We start from the raw sequence: 19643 nt of genomic DNA, 5'->3' as shown, positions 1-19643 counted from the left end.
TCACATGCTTTATTGCCCCCACTACAATGTCCCCTCTAATATCTTATTTTAACTTCTCCCAGGATGGGCCCTGGCAATGGTAACTATTATGTTTGACAACAGCTCACATGGATTATTAACCAAGTGGTTATGAGAGCCTCAGTGACGGTGGTGGGTTTGCGGTCGCTCTAAATGATCTATGCCAGGTCTAACAGATCCTGAGTATTAACACTGAATTACTGAAGATATCAGATCCTTCCACGTGGTTAGACTAGGCTATCTTTTAAACATTTAACACGAAAGAATGAATTAGCAGGTTTATTCTGCCACATTGAAGGGCTCTCAGCCAAACCCTGCCAAAAATATGACAAGAAAATAGCTGATGATCCATTCAAGCTTCTTAAAAGCTGGCAATGCTATGTCCCTGGATTCAGTTGGTAACCGATGATGCCACAGGGCAGTCCAGGACGCGGGAGGTGGGTTTGCTACTGCATGAGGCTACCCAGTGGCCCCTCTTCATCTTCTCCCCCCCCCCCCCGCCCCCGCCCCCGCCCCTGACCCTCTTTCTCTGGTACTGAGGGTGAGTTTGAAGCACTGTTGGAAAGCCCTCAGGGGAAAATGACCCTTTCTCCAGGGGCAGTTCTGGTCTATGACCTTGTGATCTCATGGCAACCTGCTTGTTCTAAATACGGAAGAGGCCATCGTGGCGAGAGGGAAATGTGCAGAGTCAAAGAGACTTGTCCTCTCCAGATGAGAGACCCCACGGAGGCTGGGGGGGGGGGGTCCTACATTCCCTGTTGCAGCCCCCTTGGCTCCAGGCTCCTTTCCTCCCTCCCAGGGCACAGGCTGGCGCTTGGGAGGTGTCACATTCCAGTGCTCTGAAGTGGAATATAGAACCATTCTCAGCAGCTGCTCTGAGCTCTGTTTCCTGCCCAGACAAAACTGGCGGAGCACGGGCAGGTTTTATTTTGTAAGATGAAATTTAAGTCATTTTATTGCTGCTGAGACGTTCCGGATAGGCAAGCCCCAGAGACCAAGATTCTCTCTCTCATAGCTTATATATTCTGTTATTTCTGGAAGCAACCTTAGCGATTATCTAACATCTCCACCCAAACCGCCCTGCATTTTTATTGGAGTCCTATTCCTCTGGCATCTGTGACAGTTACTGGACTGTCCTGAACTTCATTCCTCCTATCTGATTATCCCTTACCCACCTTCCTCATGGGCTCCTCCTTGTACGCAGTCCCTTAAATATTTGCATGCACTATGGATCCATTTTTTGTTTTTCGAAAGGTATATACTTTTTATTTTGCTTGAAGTGAGTCTGCTTTTTAAATTTGCTTTGAAAAATTATGGTGAAAAATATACACGTAAAATTTGCCGTTTTAACCGTTTCCAAGTGTACAATTCAGGAGCGTTCAGTACATCTACAGTGTTGTGCAACCCATGGATGCACTCTTGATCTGTGCTGGTTTTTTTCTGTGTGACACTTTCCTCGGGCTGTCTCATTTCCCTTCAGAGTTTAAACTCTCATCTCAATACTGAGGACTTGCATCTTTATCTCTAGCCTAGATCTCTCTTTATGCTTCAGTGTTACAATCGGGGTCATTCAAGTATCTGGCAGGTCTTACTGATGCCTCAGAGTCAACAAACTGAGCTCATTGTTCTCCCCTTCAAGCCTGCTCTCCTCTCCTCATTCAATGGCACTACTTACCAACCTAACCTCTTCTTGGATCTGCCCCTGTCTACTCCCCCTCAACACTACGGGTCAGGGTTAGAACCTTATTATTTCTTTCCTGGACAGTGGCAGCTCTCCACTGGTTTCTCTACCACCATCTTGCTATCCCAAATTCCATCCTCTACAGCTGCATCTAGAGTCATCTGTCTAGAATGTTGTTCTGATAGCCCTAACAGCGCCTCATTGTCTGCACAGGTTTGTATCATTTGAGAATTTGATGAAAGCGACACACCCCTTTGCTCAGAAAAGTACACATTCACGTTTACGCACAAGCTCACAAATTTTGATGACAGTTTCAGGGCATCCATCAAATCCCCAGAATTCATTATGGGTCCTTACCTGAAGGCCCTACACCACCTGGCCTCTCTTATTCCTCCAACCTCCTCTCCTCTTCACTTCCCTCCTTATACTTTGTGCTTTGACAAAAGTAAACCTAGGCACACCTTACTGTACTGTTCTCTCATGTTCTTCTCCCTGAAACACCCTTTATTCCTTGTATTGTTTGGGTAGCTGTTTCTCATCTTTCGAGTCTTAGCTCAGGCAACACTCCTTTAATTCCTCCCTTGCCTACTTACTAAACATCTACTGTGTGAGGCCCTCTACAGGCACTGGCATAAAAGATGGACATGGTCTTTGCAATCGCAGACCTTGGAGTTGAGTGGGGAACACAGACAAGTAAATACTACCAATGAACTCTGAGTCTGTGCTCTCATTTTATATGTCTACTTTAGCATCTACTGTGTATTATAGAAATGATATCATTACGTATTTGTCTCTCTCACTGAGCCCCTAGATGACTCAAGTCTGACTTTACTCATCTTTGTAATTTTGAGACATAGCATAGTGTTTCAAACATTAAAGGGCTAGTCACTCAAGTATTTATTCGACGGAGGAAAATTAGAATTTAGCAGGCTAACACCTTCCATAGCTAGTGGGTGGCAGAAGTGGCACTGGAGCCGATGTCATCCGAGGCCACTCACCTCTCCCACCATGGCCCCGTCCCTGGAAACTAACTTCACTAACTTCACTGCAAAGAGCTTGGGTTTTGGAATCAGGAAAAGATTATTTATTTATTTATTTATTTATTTATTTATTTGATTTCTTTTTTAAAGAGAGAGAGAGAGCATAAGTGAGAAAGAGGGGCAGAGGGAAGGAGGGAAGGAGGGAGACAGAGAGAGAGAGAGAGAGAGAGAGAGAGAGAGAATCCCAAGCAGGCTCCACGCTGAGCATGGAGCTTGACGCAGGGCTTGATCCCATGACCCTGGGATCATGACCTGAGCTGAAATCAGAAGTTACATGCTCAACTGACTGAGCTGCCCAGGTACCCCAGTAAAAGATCATTTAAATCCTCATTCTTCCACTTATTAATATGTAGACTTTAGATAAGTTACTTAACTTCTCTTAAACTTCCTTTTCCCTATGTATATGAAATTGAGATAATTCCTACTTCCCAGGATTGATTTGATCCTTAATGAGGTAAGAGATGTGAAGCTCCTGGCACATGGCCATCCTTCAATAGATCTGATTTCCCTTTCTGTTCACCCCTTGCTTCACCCCTTCCTTCACACAACACCACGTCATGTTCCTGGTGATGTGCCTGGGCTTGGCCTAGGCAAATGAATTTGATTCCTGTAAACAATCTCTTGATAACTGTGGCTGGAGCTATGGTGTCACTAGGTGGTTGCAGGTTAGGTATTTGGGAAACCACATGCCCTCAGACATCCATACCAGTGTCAAGGAAAGGGAAGCCCAAGTGGGTTTCCCGATGGTAAATTTAATAGCTCTCATTAAAGGTGATCAAATATTAATGTTGGTAAAACATAAGCAAACATTATGCTTCATTCCTGCCACCTGAGAGGTAATCTACCTGGGCTAGAAATGGCAATCAAATTGATAGGCATCGAAGACATTGGGTTCCTTAACCCACAGAGTAAGCAGTATAGAGAAAATATGAGGTGAGAATTACCTAAACCCTAGTGGAACTCTTCTTAAAAAGTGTGGCTATAAAGTAATGAGGTTGTTCTTATAGTGCCATAGCAAACCTCCCACATCCAAGTGGATCTAATTCCCTCTAAACTAGTGGCTTTGGATGCTGGAGACTCTCCAGTGACACAGCCATTGCTCAAAGCCATTCTGAAACACCTCCCTTGGAACTGTTTCTGAAACCAATTTGTAGGCCACGAGAAGAAAATCTTATACCTTCTTAGTCATGCTTTTCTTTTCACCAAGGAGGTTCCCAGCTTGATAAACTACCATTCACTAGAGCCAGTTCCCACAACTATTAGAGGGGGTTTTCATATCAGATGATGATGTTTCCCTATTCCCCTATTGAGGATATTCAAAGTTATGTGACTTTGAAGTTATGGTCATTTCAGAGCAGGAGTGCAGAACATAGTTGGCATTGTGACAGCATTGTTGGACAAAGTATACGGCTTTCCAAGGTAAATATTTTGAAGGAGCAGCCATCATTTGGACGTGCAAATTCTAGTTTGCTATAAATCTTATGGCTTTATGCCTTATATGAATAATACCAGAAGCACTAGATAAGCCATCATCAGTATGCAATTAAGGGAAAGATTGATGCTATATTCCTTCAAACTCAAGCTCTGAGGTCCTTTGTCATGGAAGGACCCTCCATATCAAGGTTTTCCAGTATCATCTTGGTCTTCTTGTCACCCTGACCTAGTAGAGACACTTCATCTCACTTATGATGGGAAGGGTGATAATAAGTATATCTTGGATTCATTCAGCACTTTCTTTTCTCTCCCTAAAATGCATATAGCTCGTTAATCAAAACCAGTTTTTAGAGAATAATGCAGACAAGATGTGGCTCATTAGTACTCAAAATGCCTTAGTTCCTGTGAGTGGGCTGTTGAAATAGGATTAGAGAGAAAGTTACTTGGTAATATTCAAATATGATGACACTGGAAAAGAAAGGCTAATTTCTCGTTTTCATTTTTTGTTCCATTGCAGGGACTGGTCTACTTGCCTTTAATGTAGCTCTTTATTTAATGTATATGCGCAACTGGCCTTCTTGGCCATCCCTCCCATATTAGTATCATTATTACCTATTATCAGCAAGTAAGCATACCTACTATATACTGTTAGCCTTAGATTATAAACTTGGAAAGGTAGAAGCCAGGCCTATGATTTGGATGGTGCCTCATGGAGATAGATGCTTACCATTGGTGACCATGATGATTGATTCCTCAAAACTATGTCTCTAAACTGAATTACAGAGTATCTGGAAACCAACTAATCATTTTCTGTTGAGTTTCTAACACATGGTCAGCAGCAGGAGACACAGAAAGATGAACACAGTCAGTCTCCGCTCTTGGAAGATGTCATCAGTGTCCAGTTAGTTATTCAGGACTGATTCACAGGGCTCGCTCAAGGAGCAGTATGGGGTATGTGTGCTTAAACTTGAAATGATGCTACAAACCACAATGCTTGAGCTCAGAGCAGAGAGCGTTCAGGAGGCTTGCCAAGGTCAGTGAGGCATCCTGGGGCAGGTCCAGGCAGTACTTGGCAGGCCTTGAAGCCACAGTGAAATGTGGGTAGGTGGAGAAAAGGAGAGGGCATTCCAGAAGGAAAGTGAAATGTGATCAAAGGCACCGAAGGAGGGACAGACATCACTTTACTTAGAGTGAGGAAGTATGGAATATAAGTTTTTGATTATCCTCAAACATCTTTATCTATTAGGAGTCAGTGCATTCACAAATTTTAAGCCTAGCAGGTAAAGGCCACCTGAGGTTGCCAGATTGGACTCTATCAGCCACATTTGTTATATATTCATTTAGGTTGTGTTTGTACCTTTTATACACAAGCTTAAAACCTTGAGCTTTTAGATATCTTTTTCCAATTCTATGAATTTGGGCAATGAAGGTAAAATAAATTGCCTTAGCAATTTAATAAATTTAGAATAAGTTACCTTTCATATTTCCTTGGCCTGCAAATGAAGTAGTTCTCCTGACACTGGGTTGTGTGTAAAAGAAACCCAGGAATATTTTAGTTGTCACTTATTCAAATACTTTTTAATTTTTTTTTAAAGAAACAAAACATTAAGCCCACTGCTTTGGGCACTACACTAACATCTGTTCTAGCAACCACAGTAATGGCAAAGGAATGCTAGTTATGTATTGCCTGTGGCACAGACTGACTCTTGTTTTGGAGAAATATAAATTAAATCACTGACCTTTGAATTTCCTACTGAATAGGTGAGAGCTGGTTGCTTTGCAAAAGGAAAGGTGTTTATATACTCTTGTGAGACTTTATCATTCTGTAGGAAGCAGAAGGAAGAGCTTGCAAACGATGTAAGTCATATCAGTCCCAAACAATGTCCAGATCAGAAGACATGTGAGGACCGTGGTGCAGCTTGTGATTTGGTGCAATGTGACCATAAATTGCCAACCAGGATGATATGGTCTGGGTTTGGATGCTGTCTCCTCCTGTTCTGTGATAGCCTAGTCCATGGATTTTGCCAATTTTGGACCATTTAAGGAACTGGCAATTACTTCAGTGTTGGCAGAAAGGAGATCCTTTCAGGCTCTCTCTTCTTTTTGGCCCACTTCCCAAACTGGTAATCAGTCCTTCCTTTGCTCCTCCTTTCCACTCCTCCTCCTCCACCTCTTCCTTCCTCCTCCACCTCTTCCTGCCTCCTCCTTCCTCTCCGCCTCCTTTTTCCTCCTCCTCTTCCTCCACTTCCTTCCTTCTCCTTACAACACCTCTATTCTCTTCCTCCTCCTCCACCACCTCCTTCTTCTCTCTCTCTTTCTCTCTCCCACTCCCTGTCATTCCCCCTCTCCTTCTCTTCCTTTCCACTCATACACACTTTTTGGATCCTCTTTAAATTGTGCACTTCTTCCTACAATTGTGTCTGTCACAACTGGATTCATTAATCTAGAACACTCAACCCAAAAGACTCAAGCATTCGTAATAGCCTCAATAACCCAGGAGCAGGCACGAATGGACACACCGATCATACACTAAAGGTTGTATACTTAGGGCATACACTTTGTCTCAAGTTCTTTCTTAGTTAGAGACTAGGACTTCTCACTTTATATACAAATTATAGAAGCTTGTCTGATATCTGATATCTTAAACTGTCAAATTAGAAAGAGGACATCTAGAATAGAAGACACATGTATAATACTGAGAGATGAGAGGCTGGAAAAAGCAGAACCATAAACTTCAAAAACCATAGTGATTAGAAGGGCAAGCAGCCTCAGAAATCGGGGGTTTTGTAGTAACCTGGCAAATTATAGCTCATGATAAGAATGGTGGAGAGTAACATGTAAACATTGTACAGTATTTTATAACATCCATTTTGTGTACAAAGGCTTCCATAGACCCAGACATAGGTGAAAGATAAACTCAATCAGCATGTGTTTTCTTGGTTCCCTTGATTAATGATCTCCCTCCAGCACTGATCCAACCTGTAACAGCAGTGAGTGTGACCTGTCCCCCATCCAGAACTGACCAGTGTGTTATCAGACACACTGTCTATTTTTCTTTTTTATCTACCTTGCCCCCAACTAATAGTTTCCTTACATACATATAATAAATAATATTTCCTATTACTTCTCTATGTACTACTCTATGTACTTCTCTATGTATCTTTAAAAAAAAAAAAGGTTTTATTTATTATTATTTTTTTTTATTTAAAAAAATTTTTTTTTTCAACGTTTATTTATTTTTGGGACAGAGAGAGACAGAGCATGAACGGGGGAGGGGCAGAGAGAGAGGGAGACACAGAACCGGAAACAGGCTCCAGGCTCTGAGCCATCAGCCCAGAGCCTGACGCAGGGCTCGAACTCACGGACCGCGAAATTGTGACCTGATTGAAGTCGGACGCTCAACCGACTGCGCCACCCAGGCGCCCCAAAAAGGTCTTATTTTTAAGCAATCTCTACACCCAGTGTGGGGCTCGAACTCACAACCCTGAAATCAAGAGTCACACGCTCCACTGACTGTGTCCAGCCAGGTGCCCCCTTCTCCATTTATCTTGTTTTCTAATCTGTTCTTACTTTCATACTTTTATCTATTTTTAGAGGGGTTTACTCTGTTGTTATCTAATGTCTTGAGTTCAGTGCTTGGCTAATTGACTTACAACTTCCTTCTTTTCTAATATAAACATTTAAGACTATAGATTTCCCTCTAAGAACCACCTTGCATGCACAAGGTTTGTGATGTGGCATCTTCATAATTGACTAATTTTAAGTATTTCCTAATTTCCATTATGACTTTGCTTTGACTTATAAAAAAGTTAGATGTCTGTTTGGTATTTCAAAAAATGTGAGCTTTTCCTAAGTATGGTAAGCCCTGCAATAGTGCTAACTGGCTATCTCATGAAGTTGGCTGTAATGTGGTAGGTGATCAGCTCCTGCCCTCTGTCTATCCCTCACTCTCCAAAATAGAGTGGCTAGAGTTCTCTTTTTCCATGGAGGATGCGGTGGATGGTGGAGAGGAGGTGACTGATCAGTTTTGTTCAGCGTTTGTTCAAGTTTTGTTTTACTTTTGGCACAGTATAGACCGACGGGAAATATTTCACTGAATTTAAAATGCATCCTTGTGGGATAACCGATTATTAGCCATTAGGGAAAAACACGGCCAATTAAATCATGATACATTATTGATTATCTGAAACATCCCAATTTTAGAGATGTTAAAATGTGCAAAAAGTGGGTCTCAGAATGTATAAAATAAGTTTTTTTTCCCATTAATCTTGTAATTGCATAGGCCCTATTTTATGCAACCAAAAAATTTTGGACCCTTCTTAGAACATTTTACTGTAGCCTCATTGTGTGCCTACTAGATCATGTTTAACTGCATTATTCAAACATTTATATTTTATTAAATTTCTTTGGATTGCTTAATTTATAAATTACTGAGTTGTGTTTAAATCTCTTGTGGTGGCAGATTTATCAATTTCTCTTTGTAGTTCTGTCAATATTTGTTTTATATATGCTGAGGATATAGCATTAAGCTCAGATCAGAATTATACCCTCTAAGTTAAGTGTTCCTTTTAACATTACGTAATGGTTCTCTTTATACCAATAACTTTTTTTTTTACTATAAAGTTTGTTTGTTTTATCTCATATTAATATAGCCACACTAGCTTTCCATTGGTATTTTCCTGATATAAATTTTCTAATATTTTTATTTTCAACCTTTCTGTGCCCTTATATTTTATTGAATGTATTTTTTTATTGTAAACAGTGTACAGTGGCATATTTTTTAAACACAACTTTTCAATCTGTGTTTTAACTGTTGAGTTTGGTCCTTTATATTTATGTTGGTTATGGATTATTTGGATTTAACTCTTATTTCTAAAAATAAATTTTACTATCTTATATGTGCTTATCTCAGAGTTTCTTAAGAGCATAGATTCAGAAAATTTTTTCCCCTCATTTATTCTCAACACAAGGAAATTTCAAACTTAGGGAAAACATATTCTTTAAAATACTTTGAGATAAAAATATTGAAAGTCAATTGCTCAAACATCCAAGAAAAACAAATCGGCTTGGATCCTCCAAAACATATTTGAAAAGATATTTTTTATGCATACAAGGGTTATCAAAATAAAGATGTTGGCAAACTATTTTTATTTCAGTTCATAAACAACATTCGATATCTGAGTTCTGCCTTCTGATACTCCTGTGGTCTTTTGCCCTTTCTAATGACAGTACAAGAAACCACAGGTCATTTTGTTAAAAAAATAATAATAAAAAATACTAGATATTGTGAAAAAGACCTTGCATTAAGTATGGCTTTACTGAGACTAATAAAGAGATGAGAATGATTTATGACTAGGATATCAATGTTTGTAAATTAGAAAGTGTGTTTTGAGGTTATTTGAAAACAAGATGTTCTCAGAAGGAGCTCAGAAGGACCACACTTTGGTCTGAAGTATAATCTCTTTTTGTATTAGGTGGAGGTTGGCCAATTTGAATTGCACTAAGACCCACTGTCTCTAGCATTGCCAACAAAAGGATCTCATATTTATTTTCAGAATACAAAAGCCAAACTCAGTTGTTATACTATATAGGACTGATAATGTTCACCTTACTCCTTCACCAGCTGATTTTTAGGTTTAGAATTATAGACTCTCAGTGTTGGAAGGAGTCTGAGAGCTTTTCCTGTCCAATTGCCTGTCTGATACATGAATGGTGTTTACATAATTCTGCCAGCTTGTCAACTCACCTGTGCTTGACTACAGCTATAACAGGGAGCTCACTCCCCCCTGAAGCAGCCAGTTATAAAGACCGTTTTAAAAACTGAGCCCCAAACTGTCTATCAGCCTATTCTAGTCCTTGGATCTCTACAATAAAAGCAGACACTCCTGTCTCAGGACAGCCCTGCAAATGCTAAAAATAGCCAAAGTCTTTCCTTGTCTTGAGATCAAAGAGTCCCAATTCCATAGAATATTCTTTATTATTATTATTATTATTATTATTATTATTATTTTCCATAGAATATTCTACATAACTTACCATACTTGGTAATACTTTTCACATATTCAGTTTCTCTAGGATCTCCCTTGAAGCGTCTTGGTATTTCATACAATACGCAAATGAGATTTTACCTCTACCAAGTTGAAAGGTTCTGTCACTTTTTTAGTCATGGATATGATACTTCTGTTAATTCAGAAGCCAGAGCCTCTTTGGAAACCACATCACTGTGTTGATTCTCACAGAGCTTACAACATCAGGGTAAGGAAGCTAACTCTGGGTATCTACTGTGTACCAGGCCAGCTGTTTAAGGGCCAGGATTTCAGCCACCACATTGATCTGATCCCAAGTTTGTTCCCACTTTACTTCTCCAACTAGTCTGTTCCCTACGCTTTGTTAAGCCACATCTTTCAAAGGACATATTACCTATAATTACAACAACAATAAAGTAAAGGCCATCCTTTTTCAGGGCTGAGTATGAAACGTTAATGAGTCACCTGTAGCCCTGGGGCTGTGGGTTGGCCATTTTTGTTACAAAGTTCCCTTCAGATAATGTAAAAGTAAACTAGAGCCTATTCCCTTTCCAAATGAACACATTTATAAATCAATTAATCCAAATTAATGCTATTTTGTTAATATACTTGGAACATACAAATGAGGGACTGATCTTCCTAAAATATTGCTTTTTGCTTCTTTTGAATGACTTCCCATTGTCCAAACTCCACCTTCTGTTTGTCATTCAAACCCTCTTCAAGGTTAGTCTCCTATTTCCCCTCCAATCCAGTCTCCCCTTACCCTTCCAGGCCGTGTGAATAGGCAGCAGCTCAATGAACAAGGAGAGGTGGGTGTGGGAGTGAGTTGCACAGGAACCAGAATAATGTTAGGATGAAGAAACCTATAGGGGAAAGTCAGAGTGTGGGCTCTAGTCCTGTCCTCCTTGATTGGGTATTTGGAAAGGACTTGTCTTCTCCAGGGGCCATTTCCTAGAATTGGGAACAGTTTGGGGAGGGTCCTACTGGGGAAAGGACACTCATGGGGTAAAGGTTTTGGGCTGAGAAAATCACGAGATTCTTACTTGTTCTCCCTGAATTTCTGGAATCATTTGTCCAGCTCTCTCTTGCAAGAATGGGGGGAACACATTCTTGGGTAACTGTGATGTAATGCACTAGGTCCAGTAAGTAGACACTCCTCAAAGTGTGTAGTGCGTGTATCAAGTGAGTTTTCCAAAGGCCTGTGAGGAGCCTCCTGAGTCTTTGGAACAGATGGAGGAATTTCTGATTCCTGTGTGATATTTGCCTTTTGTACCCCAAAGTGTAAAATATTTACCTCTTGGAGTGTATATCTTGCCTTGGCACCTATGTTGTAGGGTTCTGGAGGGTATTGACTGGCTATTCTTCTTTGAGTCCTTAACATTTTGCCTATAGTACTGTTTTAATACCCATTTATCCTGATCATTGGCCCCATTTGCCACCAGCAACCTCCTTCCTTCCCATCCTTCCTTATTAAAGAGACCTACATAGCTATTGGTATGAAGTGTCTATCCCAAAGATAGCTACCTATTTTGATTGATGGACTGTTTTGCTGACCTTGGAAAAGAAATAGAAGAAAAAAGTCTTCTATGATTTCTACTTTTTTCTGAGGAGTATGCAATAATATTTTATTATGTTGGAAGGCTAGATTGCCACTCAGCACAGGCTGCTGGACTCATTCCCTAACAGGCTGGTGAAATTCAAGAAATTTTGGCAAGGACAGCCATGCCAACTGTCTGTTTACCTACATAGCCATATGACTACAAAACCAGGCTGGATTTGTATTTTCCCAAGTTATTTCAAAGCAATTGGTAAAGAATTGAACTGATTTACGAAGTGAACCTGGGAAGGTGCCCAGGACAGAACTCTTAAGACAGTTCTGGGGAGTGGTCCTTACCCCCTCTCTGCAGCCTGTCTTAGGTAAAGCCACTGCAGCCTCTACCTGTGAGCTCCAGCACACCCCCTTCAGGGCCAGCCCCGACCAGGGCAATCTGTGCACCCCTCAGCTGTTGCCGGCAGCATCCAGACTGGGTAAACTGCCACAGCCTAAGTTTCTGGTATTCCATTGTGAGCTCGGGCCATGCCAATGCTCTCCAAGTCACAGCTTTTCTGCAGTTACATAGATTTTTTTTTTTTCTGAAGATAAGAGGTTTTTATTTCTTGAATTAGGAAAGACTGGAAATTAACATGAAAACTGCATCACATATAATGTTTAAATTAAATATTAAAGAAACTCCAAACTATGGCAGATAAGGAAGGCCTTTCCAACTGGGCCCAGTTGTTTCATCTCTGACCTGTTCTTCTAATACCCCATCCCAACCAATCACAGCCATGGTGGCCCAAAGCATGCCTTTGCCCATGCCTACTCTCTCCTGACTGAGTTCACTTATTATCTCTTCTGTTTGTGGATTTCCTAGACACTCTACTTCATTGCTAAATTGTCTATTAGAGAACTTATCACATTAAATTGCGATTCCTTCCAGACTTGTCTATTTCCCATGTTTCATATCTTTGTGTTCCTTGGACTTAACAAATGTAGTTACCTATACTGGGACCTCATCAAAATAAAAAGCTTCTGCACAGTGAAGGAAACAATCAGCAAAACTAAAAGGCAATCGACAGAATGGGAGAAGATATTTGCAAATGACATATCAGATAAAGGGTTAGTATCCAAAATCTATAAAGAACTTATCAAACTCAACACCCAAAAAAACAAATCCAGTGAAGAAATGGGCAAAAGACATGAATAGACACTTCTCCAAGGAAGACATCCAGATGGCCAACCAACACATGAAAAAATGCTCAACTTCACTCATCATCAGGGAAATACAAATCAAAACCACAATGAGATACCACCTTACACCTGTCAGAATGGCTAACATTAACAACTCAGGCAACAACAGATGTTGGCGAGGATGCAGAGAAAGAGGATCTCTTTTGCATTGTTGGTGGGAATGCAAGCTGGTGCAGCCACTCTGGAAGACAGTATGGATGTTCCTCAAAAAACTAAAAATAGAACTACCCTATGACCCAGCAATTTCACTACTAGGTATTTATCCACAGGATAAAGGTGTGCTGTTTCGAAGGGACACATGCACCCCCATGTCTATAGCAGCACTATCAACAATAGCCAAAGTATGGAAAGAGCCCAAATGTCCATCGAGGATGAATGGATAAAGAAGATGTGGTATATATATACAATGGAGTATTACTCGGCAATCAAAAAGAATGAAATCTTGCCATTTGCAACTACATGGATGGAACTGGAGGGTATTATGCTCAGTGAAATCAGTCAGTCAGAGAAAGACAAAAATCATATGACTTCACTCATATGAGGACTTTAAGAGACAAAATAGATGAACATAAGGGAAGGGAAACAAAAATAATACAAAAACAGGGAGGGGGACAAAACAGAAGAGACTCATAAATATGGAGAACAAACAGTTGGTTACTGGAGGGGTTGTGGGAGGGGGGATGGGCTAAATGGGTAAGGGGCATTAAGGAATCTAGTTCTGAAATCATTGTTTCACTATGTGCTAACTAATTTGGATGTAAATTTTAAAAAATAAAAAACAAAATAATAATTAAAAAAATGTAGCTACCTAGATTCTGTATCAGTCTCTATGTTTCTGCCTTGCTTCCAGCCTGGTGCTATACACCTTCATGCATTGGAGGCCTGCCTGAATCTTGATCCAGTTGAAAAGGCTATTTCTAGACCCCTTCTCCAGGTCTGTGCACCCTGACAAGAGTCTGCTCCTAGTGGAGCTGGTGCTGTTCTGAGGAGGTCTTTGACTATTGCCCTGTCTGGAATCACTGGTTGTAGTTTCTCAGCTGATAGATTTGTCCCTCTTAAATCATGCTCAAGCTCCCCATGCTCCTTGGATGTGCATCCTGCACCATGCTCCTTGGCTGGCCATCCTCTTTGTTGAACTATCTTTCAACCAACTCAGTGCTCCCTGTTCTAATACTGCTGTGTTCTGGCTCCCTTTCTCTCCTACCATCAGGTACCATCATGATCTCAGTATGACCCTTGATTGAGTCCATTCATTCATTCAACCATCAACTATCTGCTGAATACTATGTGCAGGCATTGTGCCAGGTGCTGGGTTGCAATGGCAAACAAGACACAATCTTTGCTTTTTTTCCTCAAGAAGCACATGTGCTATGCTGTGCATGGGAGACAATTATTCTTTCCAATGTCTGTGAGTTTTTTGTTTGTTTTGTTTGTTTTACTTCAAGTCTTCACTTGTTTCCAAACTTATAATCTATCTCTGTTTGGCAGTTGGAGGCCCACTTTCTCGTGAGACATTGGGAGCCATTCAGTGTTAAAAACAATACTGAGGCTAACTGGGTTCTCTCTTCCTGAAATAAGAAGCCAAGTCTGTGGCTCCCTAAGCCTTAGTGTGAGAGGTGGAAACAAAGGGAAGACTTGGAACATGGGAAAGGGGCATTTGGAGACAAAGTTTTATAGTCTGTGCCTGGCAACCCAAAAGGGAGAAGATCCTAGACTGGTCACATTGAGCTAAAATTATCCTTTTCAGCAAATTCCTATTTTTATACCAGAAAATATTGTCCAAAAGAAGCAACATAAAACAGAGGGTCTGATTTTAAAATCTTGGGATTCTTAAATGAATGGGATTGGGAGTGAATCAAGAGAATAAATCATTTTTCTTAAATAGATTTTAATGATTTTTTTAAACTTTGGAGGACAATTAGTGTCAGGTAAGTATAATGTAAGAGTCCTGTGTGTTCAAGATTTACCTGGCAAGCTTATTAGAATGCAGAATCCTGGGGGCGCCTGGGTGGCTCAGTTGCTTAAGTGTTTGACTCTTGATTTTGGCTTAGGTCATGATCTCACAGTTTGTGAGATCAAGCCCTGCGTTGGAGTCTGCGTTAGCAGTGCAGGGCCTGCTTGGAATCCTCTCTCCCTCTCTCTCTGTCCCTCCCCTGCTCATGCTCTCTCTTGCTCCCTCTCTTACAAAATAAATAAATAAACTTAAAAAAAAAAGAATGCAGAATCCTGGGCTCTCTCCAAGAAATTCTGATTCTTTAGATTGACATTTTGGACAAGATAATTTTTTGTCATGGGTGGGGGCCCTCCTGTGCATTGTTGATGTCTCTCTCTTTCAAACAAATATAAGTAGAAAAATACTACTAGCTTCAGAAAGAAAAGTGTGAATTCATGAAAATATGAAGGATAAAATGGTTCAAAAAATCCTTGGGAAATAAGTTAATATCCTGTTCATCCTCATAGAAACCAAACCATACTCCCAAACCATGGTGAGTTGGGGCTATTTCGGAGAACACTGGAAGTTTCAGTCTGTTGTGAAATGCCTCTTGAAGCTGTGTTTCTCTTCTGCATGAAATGTTACCTCCTCTGATAAAATGCCCCCCAACATGCTCGGCGTGATAGAACATTTTAAATGATAATAGTTTTTACTTGGTAATAATGAATAAACCTTATGAAATAGTTGTTTCAATTCATTCTTTGAAATGCTCTAAACATTCCCCTTATGTTACTATTTACATGATTCATTTACTGAGAAAATCTTTTTTCAAAAATGGTGAAGAGACTGCAACCTAATCCTATTTGACTTACCACCAGATCTAATTTACTGGTGTTTCCCCTAGTTAGCCTGCAGGCAACATCTTCAAAGTTTTCCCTAGCCTCTTCCTAGATTACACGCTTATCATAGACCCAAAAGGAATCATAACTTTTCATCAGGGAAACATTGCCTGTTTATATTCTGCAGGGCATGAGCAGCAAATCTTTCAATGAGACAGGCCATTAGACTTTTACTTGGCAAATAAAGACAATCTCAATAAACTAGTAAACGACTGTCATTCTTTGACTTATTACCAGGTACCTTAAGCCCCTTATACACTTTGCCTTTAATCTTTGCAACAACCATGCCAGACAGGCTCAGAGACAAGCTCAGGCAAATGTGCCCAAGATCACCCTACAAGGTGGAGGGGCTGGGATTCGAAATTAGGACTTTGACTCAATATCCTGTATTCTTTATTCCTCCATTGTGCTACAATTACAAAGCAGTTGTTCTGGTTGTGATCTCTCAAGGCTGAATAGGTGGCATTTTAATTTTCATTCGAAAAGAATTTCTCTGAACAGTGACTTGACATGGGTCCTCTCAAATTTGCTCAACCTTGCTGCCCCTTGAAGCCAGGCTGTTTTCCATATAAGTTAGTGGGGGAAAAGGCAGGGTTCTCGGCTGATTTAGTGTTGATTTTAGAACTTTATGTTCTGTCTCTTTCCTTTCTTCAAAGATGGTGATGCTCTAATACACTGGAAACCAACACAAGTCAAAGCCTGATCATAGTTAATAGGGAGGAGCATCAGCTGGGCCTCATTGTACATACTGTGTGAACTAGGGCATCCCGGGAAAATGGTTGCCAACCTGAGAAACGGCCCCAAATCAGAAGGCACCAGAAACTGATACAAAATGAGAGAAAAAGAGAAAAAGAGTTAATGGTCCCTAGAGGGACCACAAACAAACTGTGCTCATAGACATATCTAGTCCTTGCTCAGATTGGATTCTGTTTAGTGGATGGCCTTTTCCCACCTTCACAAACTGAAATTAGCATTTTCAAGTCCCCACTTGGGTTGTCTCCTCCGTGAAGCCCTTGTGTCTCTTCCTGAATTCACTCCTTGTTCCCCGCTCTGAAATTCTATTGCATTTACACCTGGCTCACACAATTTTGTTCTTTATTCACATGTTCTTTTACGTGTTTGTTGGGCTCCTTTCTCCAATTGGATTTTAAGCTCCTTAAGAGTAGCAATGTTGTAAAAGTAAATGGAACACTGATGACACAGTAGGAAGTCAAGAAATACTTGTTGAATGATTCTGATTTTTATACACTTTGGTTGGGAAATCATCAAATTTGAAGGCATTTATCTAAATGAGGACAATCTTTAATGAACACTTCTTTAAGGGGCTAACATTTGCTTGCTCTGCTCTAAAAAGGACAAACTTCTTTTAACTATTTCTCCTAAAGCAGCACCATAGTAGTGATCCTCCCCTCCCAACTGCTAGAGGTTGGGGAAGAAAGGGGATGTATTCACATATGCTGGTGAAAGAGGACTTTGGATGTTAAACCATTTTCTAGAGTCCCGGAGCTCAGTAAAGTTTACCATTTGTATAGGAATCTTTTAGCTCTTGGATGGAAAAAACTCTTTCCTGTAAAACTTCATGGAATTTCTGCTCCTGGCAGGGGCAACAGTTATTCATTGTGGATCTTGAAAACTGTGGCATGGTTATCCAAATGGGCACCAAATAAAGCGAGAAAAGAAAAGACTCAACTACATATTTTAGAATTATTTTTGGTTCCAGGTGATGGGCTGGGCAGGCTGTGACTGGCACAGACAGGACTAACCCTTTACTCAGACTCAGGGGATCACTTCTGATCTAAAAACCTTGTCCTCCAAACCAGCTGCTGAAGAAACAAACGTCAAGTCCAAGACCTTACTTCATATTCTGGATGACCACACGTTCCACCTGCATCTCTGTTTTGCCCAGAGGTGGCTTCAGTCTTTTTAATTGGAGCTTCTGTGTAGGGTCCTGCTGGGGATGGGGGTTTTATGTTTGAATATAGGTCCATTTCCTTCTCTGGATGATTTTGACCATCTTGCCTAACTCCTTTCAATCACCTGCACTTGGCTGAGTAACAGACATATACCCCTAGGGATCCATCTTATCTAAGAAGAGTTCCTTTATTATTATGGGACTCTGAAGTGGGAGCCAACTCTCTGGAGAGAATTTCCAAAAGAGTTCAATAATTTTAACTCAGCTTCCACTAGAACAGCAGCTAACATTTATTAAGCACTTACTACGAGCCAGGCCTTCTGCATTCATTTCATTTAATATTCATGATGCTGCTAAGAGTGATAAAGTAGTATTATTCCAATTTTACAGATTAGGGAATTGATGCACAAAGGGGCTAAATCACTTGGTCAAGGCCACACAACTAATTGACAGTGAAAGTCAACTTAGATACGCAGGACAGTGCCTGGCATGTTATACATGATCAATGAATATTTGTTGAATAAATGAATGAATGGTCCTGGATCTCAAATCTTAGGGTGTTCATAATTTTGTTGTAGACATATAGCATTTTCATGTGAGAAGGGCAATAGCACATAAGATGTGATGGGGTGGTGTTTATCACGGGTCAACTGAGCAGAAAACTGAGCGATGAGCACTCAGGTAAGGGAGATATAAGATGTAAATGAAGGCTGGAGTGGGATGGGAAGGTAGAGGGGACTTGGCTCTGAGCTCTTTTCATTTTTCAGTACATTAGAGGACACCCTTTCTTCTTGGCTTACAGGCCCAGGGCTTAAGCCATCAGTCATAGTCCTATATCTGCCATACCACAAGTTTGGTCCTGAGATGTTTCCCTTCCGCCTCCTCATGCCCTTGTGGCCTTAAGGGCATGGCTGTTTCTCTGTGGTATGGTCAGACATAATGAGAAATGCAGGCCCAAACTGCTGGATCACTCCAAAGCAGGGAGGAATCTGGAATGGAGTTGTTAGGTTTGGGGTATTTTAATCATTTCCTGCAGGTTGGCAAGTTCCAGAAGGGTCAATTTTTAAAAGAAGCAGGCGGGTACACTTGAAATTTCACTGCTTCTCCAGAAAGTTTTCATATTTGGTTTCCAGATTTGATGTTCCACTGAGGGGTGTCTGAGACTCAGACATTTCTCAGTGGTGACACTTTTCTGTGACAACCCTAATTTCTTACTTTGGTCCAGTAAAACTTTTCCATTGGGGCACCTGGGTGGCTCAGCTGGTTGAGTGTTTGACTTCAGCTCAGGTCATGGTCTCATAGTTCATGAGTTTAAGCCCCACATCAGGCTTGCTGCTGTCAGCACAGAACCCACTTCAGATCCTCTGCCCCTCTCTCTCTGTCCCTCCCTCACTTGTGTTCTCTCAAAAGTAAATAAAACATTAAAAAAGAAAAGTAAAACTTTTCCATTTTCCATACCCTTTGCACTGGCTTAGCCTGCTTTTAAGAAAACTGGTTTGCTCCTAACACAGGATGGAAATGTATGTTGTGGGAGGCGGGCAGAGGGGCAAGTTGGGAGGGAAGACTGTCCATCCGGAGGCCGGATCTCCTGCTCATTTATGAGATGACTCATTTTTATTTTGTCTGGCTTCAGTGCATGCCTGCTAGTTCTTGTCCACCTGTGACAGTATGAGGGATACAAGCCCCAATCAGTGGGGGGCTGTAATGACATGTCCTCCAGTGCCCAGGCAGAATGTGACCATAGGATCTGCCCACGCTGACCATCAGGTCAAACACATTAGCCTTTAGAATGATTCAGTGGAAGAAATGCACTTGGTGACAACAACCGAATATTCAGACAAAGGTTATTTTGGAACTACTCATGCTAGGGGCTGAGGACTGTATAAAAGCTCCCTTAGCCCTGACAGTC

At 40.9% G+C, this 19643-nt stretch overlaps 1 protein-coding gene and 1 long non-coding RNA gene across 6 annotated transcripts in view; one reads left to right on the top strand and one right to left on the bottom strand.

Moving 5' to 3' along the window:
- ANTXR1 (ANTXR cell adhesion molecule 1) overlaps positions 1–19643 on the bottom strand; it is a 256734-nt gene that overhangs the window by 132635 nt on the left and 104456 nt on the right. The window contains exon 13 of one of the 5 annotated variants that reach the window (XM_027072303.2): positions 12321–19392. The exons of the other annotated variants lie outside the window; for them this stretch is intronic. Coding sequence (XP_026928104.1) covers positions 19378–19392 — 15 coding nt within the window. The 3' untranslated portion in view covers positions 12321–19377. Of the gene's footprint in view, positions 1–12320; positions 19393–19643 lie in introns of those variants that run through there. 5 annotated transcript variants of the gene reach the window in all.
- The window catches only part of LOC128311219 (uncharacterized), a 213548-nt gene that overhangs the window by 137650 nt on the left and 56255 nt on the right, over positions 1–19643 (top strand). The gene's annotated exons all lie outside the window — the stretch shown is intronic.

This window comes from Acinonyx jubatus, chromosome A3 (assembly GCF_027475565.1).
Source record: "Acinonyx jubatus isolate Ajub_Pintada_27869175 chromosome A3, VMU_Ajub_asm_v1.0, whole genome shotgun sequence".
Lineage (NCBI taxonomy): Eukaryota > Metazoa > Chordata > Mammalia > Carnivora > Felidae > Acinonyx > Acinonyx jubatus.
The sequence above is the reverse complement of the archived record's forward strand: the minus strand, read 5'-3'. Positions and strand labels throughout refer to the sequence as shown.